Source organism: Polyodon spathula, chromosome 1, assembly GCF_017654505.1.
Source record: "Polyodon spathula isolate WHYD16114869_AA chromosome 1, ASM1765450v1, whole genome shotgun sequence".
Classification (NCBI taxonomy): Eukaryota; Metazoa; Chordata; class Actinopteri; order Acipenseriformes; family Polyodontidae; genus Polyodon; species Polyodon spathula.
In genome coordinates, this window is record NC_054534.1 from 12564121 (window position 1) to 12578215 (window position 14095).

The following is a 14095-nucleotide window of genomic DNA, read 5'->3' on the forward strand; positions in this document are numbered from 1 at the left end:
TATCCCTGGGTCTGCTGGATCATGTATTCCTCCTGGTGTTCTTCCTGCTATTGACCCTCCTCTGCTCTCGCGCCTCTGGTCTGTCCTTTCGATTCACAATCCTTCTTTGGACTCCACTGTTGACCAGATGCATGTGGTGGGATGAAGAAGGCAATTTCCAGTCAGTAATTCAATTGCAAAAACAGTCCATATTTATTAAATGTGATCAGCCTGGCACCATGGTCTAACCAATCGCTGCATGCTCCACAGCTGATCACAATGGATTTGTTTAGGAAACTTGCAGCTACACTTTCTCCAGACTGTCAGACATTCGGTTGCCACCAACTGTCGAGTCTCTAACTATGCGAAAGCATGCAATCAACCTTACACAGCGCCCTTTCTGGTCGGGAAGGAGACTTATAGCTCAGATGCCTTGTCTCTCTGTCACGCCATCCTATCGTTTTGATCACCATTTTTTTGGTACTGTTTCCTTTGTCTGCTTGAGTTTTGACTACGCATTTGCACCTCATTCAAAAAACTTGAGGCAATTGTATTTGGGTTGGTTTTATTTATTTTATTCACATAAATGAATGGTGGAAAATAAAAGATCTCTTTCCAAAAGTAGCCTGCTTGACCAGAAGCATCCTTAGCGACTGGGTTTTCAGCAAGAATGGCCAGTCAGTAAACAAGCTGCATTCCTCTTAAATTAGATAACGTTTATGGTACCTTGTTTCTTAACTAAAACAAAATAGAATAAATTGACATTACAGAATGATGAATGATGTTATTGTTATGTTATTGTTGTCAAAGATTAACCGTCCATTACTTCAGATTTCTTTGTTTAATTATTCAGTGGATTATATTTGTGCTTCTACCACCACTTGGCACAATCAAGACAAAAATAAGGTAAGACATTTTTTTTAGAGAAGCTATGCATAAGCTGATGTAATTCAGTTGATGTAATCGTTTTCAATAATTTGTTAGCATAAGCTGTTCAGTACATTATGTATACGCATTACTTCTCTTAGCTTTGATGACTTTTTTAAAGGACATTGATACATCATCTGTTTTTGGAAAACGATGCATCAATGGTAAAAACAAAAAAAAGGGAGAGGGGAAGGGGAGGAGGAGGGGGGGGGGGCGGCATCATCCCAGTCTTATTCATAACATGCCTTTGTGATACCAGGTGCCATCAATTGTATTCATTCATTTGTAGGCCTATGCATTTACAGACTGGTCATATAACATGTTTAAGTACGATTTCATACGGTTAAAAGTTCTCTCATACTAGTATATAATGTTATAGAGCCACAACTGGAATTGTATTATTAAAAACAAATAATAAATTGGTATAGAGCTTTTTTTTGGAAAAAAAAGGGTTACAGAGAGTGAATGTGTACTAGTCAGAGAAATAGAAAAAAAAAATATCGGAGTGATATGATGGGTGCATTATATTACCATTTGAAATTTTGAATGATCAACATTTCAATTTATTCCATCCATTGTACTGGTAACCTTTGGAATGAAAAAAAATATATATATAATGCACAGGCTACAGTGCTATGTCAAGTCAAATCTATACATGTAAAATCTTTAACTTTGCAGGTGTAATGACTTTGAGGTCTTGATGTGTTTTTCACTGACAGCTTGGTCTCAACTGATTCAGACACCAGGTTATATTGCATGACATTTTGCTAAGCAACGTGAGTGAGAATGATAGAAAACAGTGACAGTATTTCAGAAATGCTACGCTGCTGCTGTATATTACCACAAGATATAAGCTGGTGACTTAATCAGATTTATACAGTTTACAAGCAGCTGATAGGTGACAATGTTCAGTACAGTGCATGAAAAATAAACTATGGTATTTTAAAAATAGTTCTGTTTCTTTGCCAATACATACTTTCAACATTTGTTACAAATTTACTAAACATGGACCTCTGAGGAAACTACTGCCAGTGCATAAAAAGCTATTTAAGGAAGTGTGAACTATGGCAGGGATTAGCTAAAACAGGTTTAAACAATAAAGCCTTATGAAGTATTGCATATTGAGGTCAGATATGTTTGGAGTGACAATAAGGAGCCTTTACTAAGTCTAAAAAGCCAATTTTAAATTATTCTTATTTTTGCTTAAACTGTAAGAATCGCTTTTAGCAACAACACAAAGATGGACAGCAATAATCACTTATTTGATAAATGTCAGGAATCTAAACAGGTTTAAAAAAAAAAAAAAAAAAAAATGTTTTTATCAAGGTCTATTAACGTGTGCTTCATTACCCAAGCTGTCTGTGTGGAATTTGAGTGTCTCACTTTCAGTTGTTACACTTCCAAGCAAAATATTTCATTACTGTAGGTTTGGATTCTTTTAAAGGAGTTAGGCACTGGTAAGAAAGTAATGAAATACAATTTATAATTTTGTATTGGTTACTTTCAGGGTTCATCTCATCAATCCTTCGATTTAACAGATTACATAAAGGTCTGTAGTATATGTTAATTTTTCATTAAGTTCAAGTGCTGCATTAAATTGTTACAGGTAGAATATTCACGTTTTAAAGTTGGATAGAGACTTGCATTATAATAACCTTGTCCTGCCGTGCCCTGCAATCACCTTTTATACCCCAGAGCAATTACAGCAAACGATTACACAATCAGGAGGGATTCAGATTGACTGAAGCTTCATGGGAATGCTTCCAATCATCTCAGCTTGTTTAAAATGATCCAATCTGAGATCAGAAAAATAAGTGGTCTCGGCTGAATGAATTAATCACAAAGACACATAGCCTGTAATACTTCTTACTAGTCAAATACGTTAACATTTACCAGTATAAAAATGTATAAATGTAATCCTATTTTTTCTTGAAAAAAGTAGTCTAACAACAAACAACGTAGAAATCTATTTAAGTGCAATAGTGTTCAATTTCTGTTGTCAGCTATTCTGTAACTGTTTGAATTTTCAAATGCATTTTAAAACAAACAGTGGATATGGTGATAAAATAGCTCAAATGTATTTTTAAATAAATTATTATCATGCAAGTGTTGCAAAAGTGTGTTTAGATCTCTGTAAAAGTAAGACGGAAACCATTTTAGTACCTCTAAATCCTTGTAAAACCAGCATACATTGTAAAGTGCAGACAGGGTAAAGAACAAGGCCTTGTGGGACTGAAGTCATTTTAAAAAAAAAATAAACAGATTGTCATTGTTCGTGCCGATTTTAAGCAAAAAAGTAATCCTTTTTTTCAAATTAATAAAATATGTTCAGTTGCTACACTTGAAAAACGGTATCTGTATCTGGTCAAAACCAAACCTTGATGCTTAAACTCCAGTGGTTACTCAAAATACACTTGATGTTGCAGTGTAATGTTTTGAATCGGTTTGCCCATTGAAACAACTGAAACTTGCATCTTACAAAAGGTTTGTCACAGGATCTATCAAATTTAAAGACGATGTGTCAGTTTTGTTGTTTCTGTCAGTTTTATTTCTGTGTTATATGGTGTCTTTTCTGTGCTCTTTTACAATTGGTCCATTCCAAGAAATGCCTAAAATTTTGGCAAGCCCAAGATTTTTTAAGCAGATGATTCAATCTTTACATTTTCATGGAATGGTTCATCAGCTTGCTTCACAAATACAAGCAAACAGTAGAAATCTGTTCTGACAATGTTAATTGTTAACCTATATTTCAAAATGTCTCGCTGTGCATGGTTTTCATATGGACGTGTTATCATATTGCTTCCTCCATCTGCTGTTAAAGGAAAGGAAGTAGGGCCTAGATACAAAAAGTAGAATGGAAAAGTAGTAAAAAAAAAAAAAAGAATGCTGTGAAAGCATGACCTTCCTGCAGCACTCCTGCTTTCAAAGTCTCTGCTGTGTGTGTGTCCCAGAACCTTGCGTGTCGTGAGGCTGCCCCAAAAACACAATTGAGGTTCAGTTAACCAATTACCTCATCCAATTGATGCATTTGTGTTTTGAAATGCCCTGAATGGCTCCAGACATATTCATGGGCGTATTTCTTTAATGAAACCGTATACAATAATTATACATTTCAACTTGTAAATAATATGTTTGTTATATGCAGTACATGGCACAAGCACAGAGTTGACACTATCACAGTCAGCCTGTATTACCACTATATAAAACTGTGGCAACTCACTCACAAATAAATATTTATTCAAATGCTGCATGTCTGAAGAACCACTTATCCTATTGTGATCAAAGTGGCTATTTTTTTTTTTTTTGCACAAAGTATGGAGTGTTTTAGAATCTAGGGGTATGTTATATACAGGGGTTCACATAACTGGTACGCAGGTATGCATGCTCATCAATAAAAAAAAAAAAAAAAAAAGAAATGTTGTGGAAGCTTGCAGATGAGACGAGGTGTGTTTGAGAGCCATTATTTTTAAACATGAGCTTAAAACAAGTTCTTAAGCATTTTACTTAATATTTTTCCCTCACTTATATCCTTCTATAAATACCATTATGCCATCAAGCTAATGTAATAAAAAGATAAGCTAAAAGATAAAGTGAAGTGTTCTGTTTTTTGCTTTTGAATTCTCAGGACTAGAATTTGATGGTAGGCTATTGAAATAAACAGAGAATGTGTGCTGATTTGTTAAACATTGTAATAACCAGCAATCTGGACTCAGAGTTAAACATTCATAAACTATTGTTCCTGTCTCTAACACAACCATTAAGCAGTGGTGCTTGTGAGCGTGAGTTTTCACATGTCAACATTTTAATCAGCACCACACGTTTCTGCCCTGACGCATACTTGTGAGTAAGATGACCACTGAAACCAGCATCCTTGACAGGTGTGCAGATTGTTTTGAAAATTGGTGCTAAACTGTTTTGAAAGTTTTGCACCAGAGAGCCGACTGGTGCTAAATTATTAAATACCGCCCTAATCAAGTCCCCCCTTACAACTTCTCATATGACACAAACCTTCTCTCCTGCATATATGGATGTGTGGGTGGGTTATTTGAGTAGTCCAGACCCAAAGAGAAACTATCCTCATCTATGGATGCCAACAGTACATAATAATAATAATAATAATAATAATAATAATAATAATAATAATAATAATAATAATAAAAAAACTTAACTTGTCTACTGGCGCCAGAATTTGATGTCGCTCACGCTGTATGAGGTACCCTGGCGCTAGGAATCTTGCTCCAAATTTGCACCTCTGATCCTTGATATCTCAATTGTTTGAATAGTTGGAGGAGGAGGTGGAGCAAGACAGCGACTTGGATAATGACCTCTAATTTAGAAAGTACCAAACCATCTCTGCTGGTACTCATGGGATAACCTAATGATAAAAGTTATGTGAACCCCTGGTTATGTAATTTTAAAGCTTTTACGTGTGTGTGTGTGTGTGTGTGTGTGTGTATACAGTGGATGTAGGTCGTGGTGATCTACTTTTTCATGATTGCTCTAATTTTGTGTTTACATTTGCTTCTGGGAGATGTTTGTCACTGACTGTTTTAGATGGAATAAAAAATATACTATAAATTAGTCATTCATGTTAATTCAAGACTTATATGTACACTTTTTTTTTTTTATCTGAAACTTATTTTTCTTTTTTGAAGGGAAAAAAAAAACAGTGATTTAAATACCACTCAAGTAAATACCTATTAAATATGCCTCCACTGTTTTTAAAGAAAATAATGAAATGTGGCTATTCTATGCCTAAGACTAGCCGTAACAGCATCAAATCTGAAGTCCAAACATTTCCTATGCATTGTGGTTCACTTTCTCCTCATATCTTTTCTTAATTGCTGATTTTTATCAGTGGCTGACAGCAATTTTGAGGGTTGGTGCTTAATGTTTAACTATTTTTGGCAGTTACTGCAAGGCTGAGGCAAATTGATCAAATATTGTACCACCAAGGAGCACTGGCTTTCAATTGCAGGAAACTGATAAGGCATTTAGTTGCCTGATTTATAAAATAAGCAAATGTTAGCAGAACCACATTTTTCAGTCAAGGAGAGCATTGTAAAAGAACAACATGGAGCCTCCCCAAATACAACAGGCAAACATACTTCGAATAACTTTCTTTTCTGCTGTTCTACGTTCCCTATGGGAATTAATTTTGGAAATTTAGGAGTAGACAAAATGACCATTCATTAATATGAATTAAATGTTTGGTTTAGCTTTCCTCCCATGCTGATTGTGTTTTTCTAGTTAGGAAACACTGCAGCCCTTAATGACAATCCAATCAATCAATATTTATTTTATGTAGCACCTTTCATAGTCGCCCACCATCACAAAGCACTTTACAAATACAGGACATAGTACATTAAATATAACAATGAAAAACAATGTAAACATATTAAATATAGGCATACTACATTGAATAAAGGGCTAGGATGTGAATTCTAAACACTGTGGATTCATGTGTCCAGCAGAATCATAGAGATAAGATGGAGTAAAAAAACTGAAACAGCAATTTAGATTAAAATCGAGTTATTGTGGGAGCTGCATGCACTAAAGCTGGGAGAGGTTTCCAGAGAGTCGGGGCAATGAAGCTAAGAGTGCGCTCCGAGTGTGGCACGCTTTTGCTTGGGTATAACCAGCAGGCCTGAGTCTGGACCTCAGCTTGCGTGCAGGGACATAGTGGGTCAGCAGGTTGGAGAGATACTCTGGACCTGTGATGAAGGGCCTTGTAGGCAATCAGGAGAATTTTGAAAGTAATTAACAGGTACCCAGTGCAGCTGGGCAAGACTGGGGGTGATGTGATCATGTTTTTTACATCTGGTAAGTATCTTAGCAGCAGCATTTTGAACCAGCTGCAGTCTGTTTATGGTGCGTGACGGAAGATCACCATAGAGAGCGCTGCAGTAGTTGATTCGAGAGGAGATGAATGCATGACAGAGTATCTCTGCATCTGGGAGGGAACGGTAGGGACAGACCTTTTGAGATGTTTCGAAGGTAGTAGGAGGAGAATTTGACTACAGAGGAGATTTGGGCATCAAAGGAGAGGTTACTATCCACGTAGTACAGTGGGCTTCGTACAGTGGGGGAAGGCAGCAGCAGACAGTTTCCGATATTGAGATTCTTGAGTTGAGTTTTCGATCCTGCTGTAAGGAGTTCAGGTTTGTTGGTGTTGAGCAGAAGAAAATTGGCAGACATCCAGGCCTCAATGTCTTGAATGCAAGCTGAAAGCCGAACCATCAGAGGAACACCCAGAGTCTAGTTTTAGGTAGAGCTGGGTGTAGTCAGCATAGGAGTGAAACATGAGGCTATGTTGACAGATAAGGTAACGCAAGGGAAGCATTTAGATGTTGAAGAGAAGATGCCCAAGAACAGATCCTTGGGGGACACTACACATGACCGGATTTGTGTCAGCACTGCTTCCATCATAAAAAACAGACTGCATGTGTCCAGATAGGTAAGATGTGTCCAGCCTGGAGAGACCGGTTCCAGATACTTCTGAAGGCGGTCAAGAAGAATGGTATGATCTATGGTATCAAAAGCAGCAGTTAGGTCAAGAAGGACAAGGACAAAGGGGGCATCAGCATTGAGCAGGAGCTCGTTTACAATCCGGAGCATGCAATCTCGGATCCGTGTTGTGGCTGGAAGGCAGACTGCAGAGATTCAAGCAGATGAGATGTATCATCAACTGGCTGGCTACAGCCCTTTCAAGAGTTTTGCTGTTGTTGCTACCATCTTTGACTTTAGAGTATTTATATACTCTTGTGTTAGACTATAAGAAGGGGCTTTTTTCTAAATGTACAGTGACAGAAAAAAATCTACTTTTAAAGACACTACCAATTGCTCAGATAAGGCATGACTCTACAGGTATGCTCTGGCCAGGTCATCATGCAGCATATAACATACTGTAGATGCGTCAGCGTGTCTCGGTCAAGATGATACCTGGACATGACTTGCTCATTGCTGAGCTCCTCATGTGTGCCGAGGCTGGTACACCCTTTCAGCATATCTTCGCCTATGTCGGGGTTGCTGTTGCTGAGTGTGCCTTGCATCATTCACATCCAAATGTCAACGGACATGCTGCATGCTACACATGTTTACCATTGTTGCCTGTTTGTAGTCAGTGCTGGAATGGTAATGTCCGCAGAGTTAACACTGTCCTTTTACAATCCTTATTCTGTGCATCCCAGACCTGGTTTTGTCCTTGGCGCATACCTTCAAATATGCCAGGATCACACATGTTGTCGACCACTCCCCCCTTGCATACATTTTATTTCTGCACAGTGCAGAATGGATTGTGACACGCAAAAGGAAGTTTCGAATATGGCAATTTGGCACAATTTAGGCACAGTTACCATCTGTGACACGCATACCCCTCTGTGCAGTGTGCAAACCTTTCGAAAATCGGGCCCAGGAACTGCAATCTGTTGACACTACAGCAGGCTATAAGATTCAAATTGAAATAATGTTTGAGCCAGTTTTTACTGTAAGCTAAGTTGTGCCTTAGATCCATCTATCTCTGTTGTTGAGATCTCCATTCAGCCTGTGGCCATAGTCGGACTGTCTGTTTCCCTTAGCAGGGAAGAATTCAGTCTGGTCCCTGGCATTTTTACAGCAAAGCTCCCATGACCAACTATCTCTGATATGAACTTGGATTGCTCAAAAGCAAAAACTTGTACTGTGTCAAACAAAGACAACATGCAGTTCTATTACATTTTGCAAATAAAACCACGTACACTGTACTCCTGCTATTTTTGTGTTTTGTTTTCAGTCTCACTGAGTTGTTTGAATTGATAATTATCTGCTGCCGATGGAAACGAACAGGAGTGATTTTAATTCTGCGTTAGACACACAAGCTTAAATAGACACCAAATATATTGGCTGTAACTTGCAGTTAAATTTTTCAATAAAGTCTGAAATGGCAAAAACTGCTACGCAGTAGGAACCTTAAATGATTCCATTAGAAAGGCCAAGAAGACACAGCTGTGCAGAATTAACCATCAACATTTATTGTACCAATACTAGTCCCAGTACAGGGCTGGATCATCTCTTGACTTCCCCAGGTGCCTTGCATTAGATTTTGGATGGGACTGTGGCAGGGATAATGTTAGGCACAGTGACCATTTGACACACATACCCCTCTGTGCATACCCCTCTGTGTAGGATAATAGCCTACTCATTCTCGTTATTTACAGTATCCAGCTTTTTTTAGTTGGTGAAGAAATCTTTTTCTACAAACTCAATATGTATAATAATCATTAACATGGAAGCTTACGTGTGGAATGTTATGTGAACTGTAGATATTAAATATTAAAATACATTTCTAGCGGTGATTCTCATTCATTTATTGAGTACATGACTGAAGATGACCAAATAACACGCAAGACACAGAAGTGTGTACTGTATAGCTGACCTGTAGGAGAGTTTGTTTTTATTTCAGTTACACTACACCAGCAGATTACTAAAGATAGAGGACAAGAATGCCTTGATTCAGAAATAGTTTTGGTTAAAGGCCAGTATGAATCTTTTTCCAGTTCCATTCCAGGAACTGGACACCTGTGATATTCTTAATTTGCTCTTCCCTCTTTGTGAACTCCACCAGTTTACCTTGTGCTCGGTGCGTGATGAAAGGGATTAAAAGTCATTTTAAATCGTTATTGTACAACTTTATCGTGTCAAGGATATTTTGCGTTCTGTTTTATATGGGAAGAGGCGATTTACCCACCCCTTCTTGGCATACTCACTCATGTTTTGTCAGAACATCCAATCCCTTGTCATATCACAAAGCTGCACATTAATACAATGATATCATGAATCCATGGCAAGTTGCTGCGTTTTAAGGCATAATGTAAAATGTAGCCAGTTGACTGAAAAATAATGTTTGGGCAGTTTAGAGACCAGTAAGTCTGAGTGCCACACGCATGCATCTCTGGTAAAAGAGTTGGTCTGTTTTTGTAAAAACGACTTTAATTCATGGTGCATTTTAAAATTATTTTATCAGCAACTTATGAGAAACTGGTTGAATCTATGGACTTCATACCATTGGAGTTCTTATCATCCTGTAGTCTTTTGTTTTATTTTCCAAAGAGTGATGATGTGTGTGACCTGGTATTTTGTGAGTGGGAAACTTTTAGTCTGTTATCCCTGTAGAGGGTAGCTTTTACAGGACAGCATATTGCCACAGTCGGTGTTGCTAGTGAACCCTCCCTGTTCACATTGTAAACCTATTTCATAAGAAATTTGTAAATCTTTTTTTCAATTGCTCTTACTCCCCACACTCTGTTATGACCCAGTGTATTTTTTAATTTATTTTTGTATAGATGGGAGTTTGTAAGTGAAGCAGAGGAATGTACAAATGTGATAGACTACTTTATATAGGCCTAACCTCCCAATGAGGTAATTCTTTATCTTGACAACAATATTGCAGGATTAATAATGGATTCAAGTGTCTGTGAAGCCTGACCACTGTGAATAAACATTGTTTTAGTTGTGTGTGTGTGGGTGTTTTTTCCCCCCTGTGGCATGCATGCTAACACTTTATATTTATATTTAAACGTACTAGAATGATGAAATATCCTTATCCCATTTCAAAACACTACAGTAGGACCCCATTCGATATGGCTACAAGGATGATTTGATCATTAGGCATGCAGATGACGCTGCAATGTTAAATGTATTCATGTGTTAAGCTAATCATTTTAAGAAAATATATTTATGTGGAAATAAAAACAGCATCAATAACAGTGGTTCAATTAAGTTACTTTTTCTTCATTTCACACATTTGGTTGAAAAATGTAAAATTAATGATTTTGAACAAACTAATAACTTTATTGATTTTGTAAATCAGCTTTATTTTGTAATTCAGCTGTTGTCTTTGTACAGCACATAGCAGATGCACTCCACTGTGTTATTCTGTGTGATCACTACTAGGCGTAAGTGCATAACAGTGCTACAGGTTTCTTAAAGGGGAAGTGTGGCAGGACGGCTTTGTGGTGATGTCCCCAGACAGAAGTTCTCACACACACACACACACACACACACACACACAGGTACTGTGAGTTAAAGCACTGGTGCGTGTATTTATTCAAAAAGAAATAAAAAGGACAAAACAACAATACAGCTCACAGAGTGAAATAAGTTTGAACACAAAAACACTAATGCCAAAACAAGCATCATGCTCGTCCTTTCAGCACAAGTACCAATTGTTTTCTTATTTTTAATATTTAGCGCCTCTCTCTCTTTTTCCACTCTGTTTTTATACATTTAACCATCTCCAGATCTGTAATAAATTAATAAATCCATCTGGAGACCGTCACATTATGCATGAGTTTATAGAGAGGGGGCTTTAACCTAAAATAATACATTAATAACACAGTGTAACAAATTTTATTTTTTTTTTGGTTCCTGGGTAGTAAGTGTTATTTCCTAATTGCTTATGCCTCAAAAGTATAGAAAATGGCTATTATTCCCCACAAACTTTGCTTTTGTGACCAGGACAGTGATATTTTGAAATTTACCTATTTTCCAGAACATTCCAGATAGATTCAGTGCTGAGTAAACTTGGAGTAACTTCTAGAACTTTCTAGAACTTTCCAGTAATATAAATATTAGTATAAATACAGGGGCCTTAAGCCCACCGGTTCAGTTTAGTTCCAGTTGCCTAAGTGGATACATATCTGCATTTTTCTGAGATGGCATCAAGAGGCTGTAATGGTGGCATTCCTGATGGGTCTCCAAGGCGGTTTTACCAAGTTTCCCTGCTAGCTTTGCCTTTGGGACAGCAGGGACACCAAGGCGCACTACCACAGGCAGGACTGACCACAGTGGACCGAGTTCTCTGTGGGGAGGAACAACGTCAAGTAGGAGCCACTGGTGGACCCCCAGAAGGTGCTGATGCCACCACTGCACATCAGATTGGGCCTTATGAAACAGTTTGTCAGAGCTCTAGATAAGGAGTTGGCGGCCTTCAAGTACCTTCAAGACTTCTTCCCTAAGCTGTCTGAGGCAAAGGTCAAAGCCGGTGTCTTCATCAGACCACAGATAAAGAAGATCCTGGAGTGCAATGAATTCCCCAAGAAGCTCACTAGTAAGGAGAAAGCGGCTTGGAACAGCTTTGTCGCAGTGGTTCGGGGCTTCCTGGGCAATCACAAGGCCGAAAACTATGTGGAGCTGGTTGAGACTCTGATGAAGAACTGCGGCACAATGGGCTGTAGGATGTCCCTCAAAGTCCATATCCTCGATGCTCATCTTGATAAATTCAAGGAGAACATGGGAGCGTACTCGGAGGAGCAAGGCGAGCGCTTCCACCAGGATATACTAGGCTTTGAACGCCGCTACCAAGGACAGTATAACAAGAACTTGATGGGAGACTACATTTGGGGGCTGATTCATGAAAGTGGTTTACAGTATAATCGTAAATCTCGAAAAATTACTCGCTTCTAAATCTTTTATAGTCATTTTTGTATTACTTTAGTATAAATACATGTTAATTTGGATTCATATGTTGTTTTTTTCTGACTTTATGTGAACGAAAAGACACAAATTCACCCGTTTTCTCATTGGAAATAGTGATATTTTGAAATGTACCTGTCCTGGTCACAAAAGCAAAGTTTGTGGGGAATAATAGCCATTTTCTATACTTTTGAGGCATAAGCAATTAGGAAAGAACACTTACTACCCAGGAACAAAAATTGTGTTACATAGTCAAATAATAATAACCCATATTCTATTTCAAATCATAAAAATACAACAATACATTTGCATCCACAGGATAATAAATGTTTATCTAGATTAAATGGGAATAGTCTGTTCTGAAACTATCATATGGAAGCAGTGTTAAAACATAGCTGCTTTTAATATGAAAACGTGCCTGTTTTTATTTTTTTCACAAAAAAAGATAAAGAAAAAATTATGGACTCAAACCACAACTTGTCATATTAATGCAGAGACTAGCATTCTCAAGGAGTCTTTTAGATAACCTGTACAGTTGTGTTAATAGAAGCTGCAGTCAGCTGTTTTCAGTGGTTTTATCCAGCAGCTCAGCCAACAAAAACAAATGAGGCTGACCAACACTGCTGAAAAATTCTACAATGGATCTGGTGCTGCAGGATCTGAAACTGCTCATAGAACTGTGTATCAGTTGTAAGGTCTTTTTGCATTATTATTATTATTATTATTATTATTGTCGTCATCATCAGCAACATCATGCTCATTTAGTTATGAAGGTTATATAATAATGGAGAATGCTGCAGTAATGATGCAGTCTTTTTTTTTTTTTTTTTTTTTTTTGCTAAACGGTGCAGGATTCATTGCAGAGCAGCTGTAGCTGCAACAACATGTCTGGTTTTGAGCATGCTTTAGGATTTGTGCTGCAAACCTACTCGGATAAAATCTTAACTGTCTGCTTGAGGAGAAACATTAAACATCTATGTTTCCTTATAATTATTTTGCAAGAAAATAACAAACCAAATTTTTAAACAGGATTTTTCTTTTGTGCTTTTGAAACCTGTTAAAATATAACAAGAATACTGGTAGTCCACAATGACAGACAGTGAGACTTACTATTGCATTTAGAAAGAATGTCCTTGTGAACAAGTGTCTTTTAAGAATGGCCTTGGAATGCTCGTTCTTTGCTCTTCTCTTCAGGCCCACGAGTGGAGTAAGAATGATGACCGATTGTTGCAGGCTGTGGAGCATGGCGAAGTGGATAAAGTGACCTCACTCCTGGCCAAAAAGGGAGCCAATGCAGTCAAACTGGACAGCGAAGGCAAATCAGCGTAAGTGTTTTACATGCTAAAAGAATAATGCTAAAATTATACATAGTTAAGAATGAAGCTGTTTGCTGATATTCCATAACAATGAGAATGATTGTATTCATGTAAAATTCATAGTTGGAAATTACTCTTTAATGTGTAAAATTCATAGAAAATCCTAGGCATTTGTGCTATGTATGTGTTAACTAATAAAAAGCAGCTAAAAATCTGCTCGACTGTAGAAAAAGCAATTCACAGAATAAGAAGGTTGGAAGCCCATGGTGAGATCAATTTAGAGCAGTAAATGCAAAATCATTTATAGGCGCTTGCTACAGCTTTTTACTTAAAAGCAGTCCAGGAATCCTGTTGCCCATTTTTGTGGTTCCATCAGCCAGGTATAATTATAGCTTTTTTTTTTTATTTTTTTTTTTTTTTTT

At 37.5% G+C, this 14095-nt stretch overlaps 1 protein-coding gene across 4 annotated transcripts in view; it reads left to right on the forward strand.

Annotated features, from left to right (window-relative positions):
- LOC121314275 (ankycorbin-like) overlaps positions 1-14095 on the forward strand; it is a 51569-nt gene that overhangs the window by 13418 nt on the left and 24056 nt on the right. For all 4 annotated transcript variants that reach the window (XM_041247348.1, XM_041247374.1, XM_041247365.1 and 1 more), the window contains exon 3: positions 13552-13682. In XM_041247348.1, the coding sequence (XP_041103282.1) occupies positions 13552-13682 (131 nt within the window). The remainder of the gene's footprint in view (positions 1-13551; positions 13683-14095) is intronic.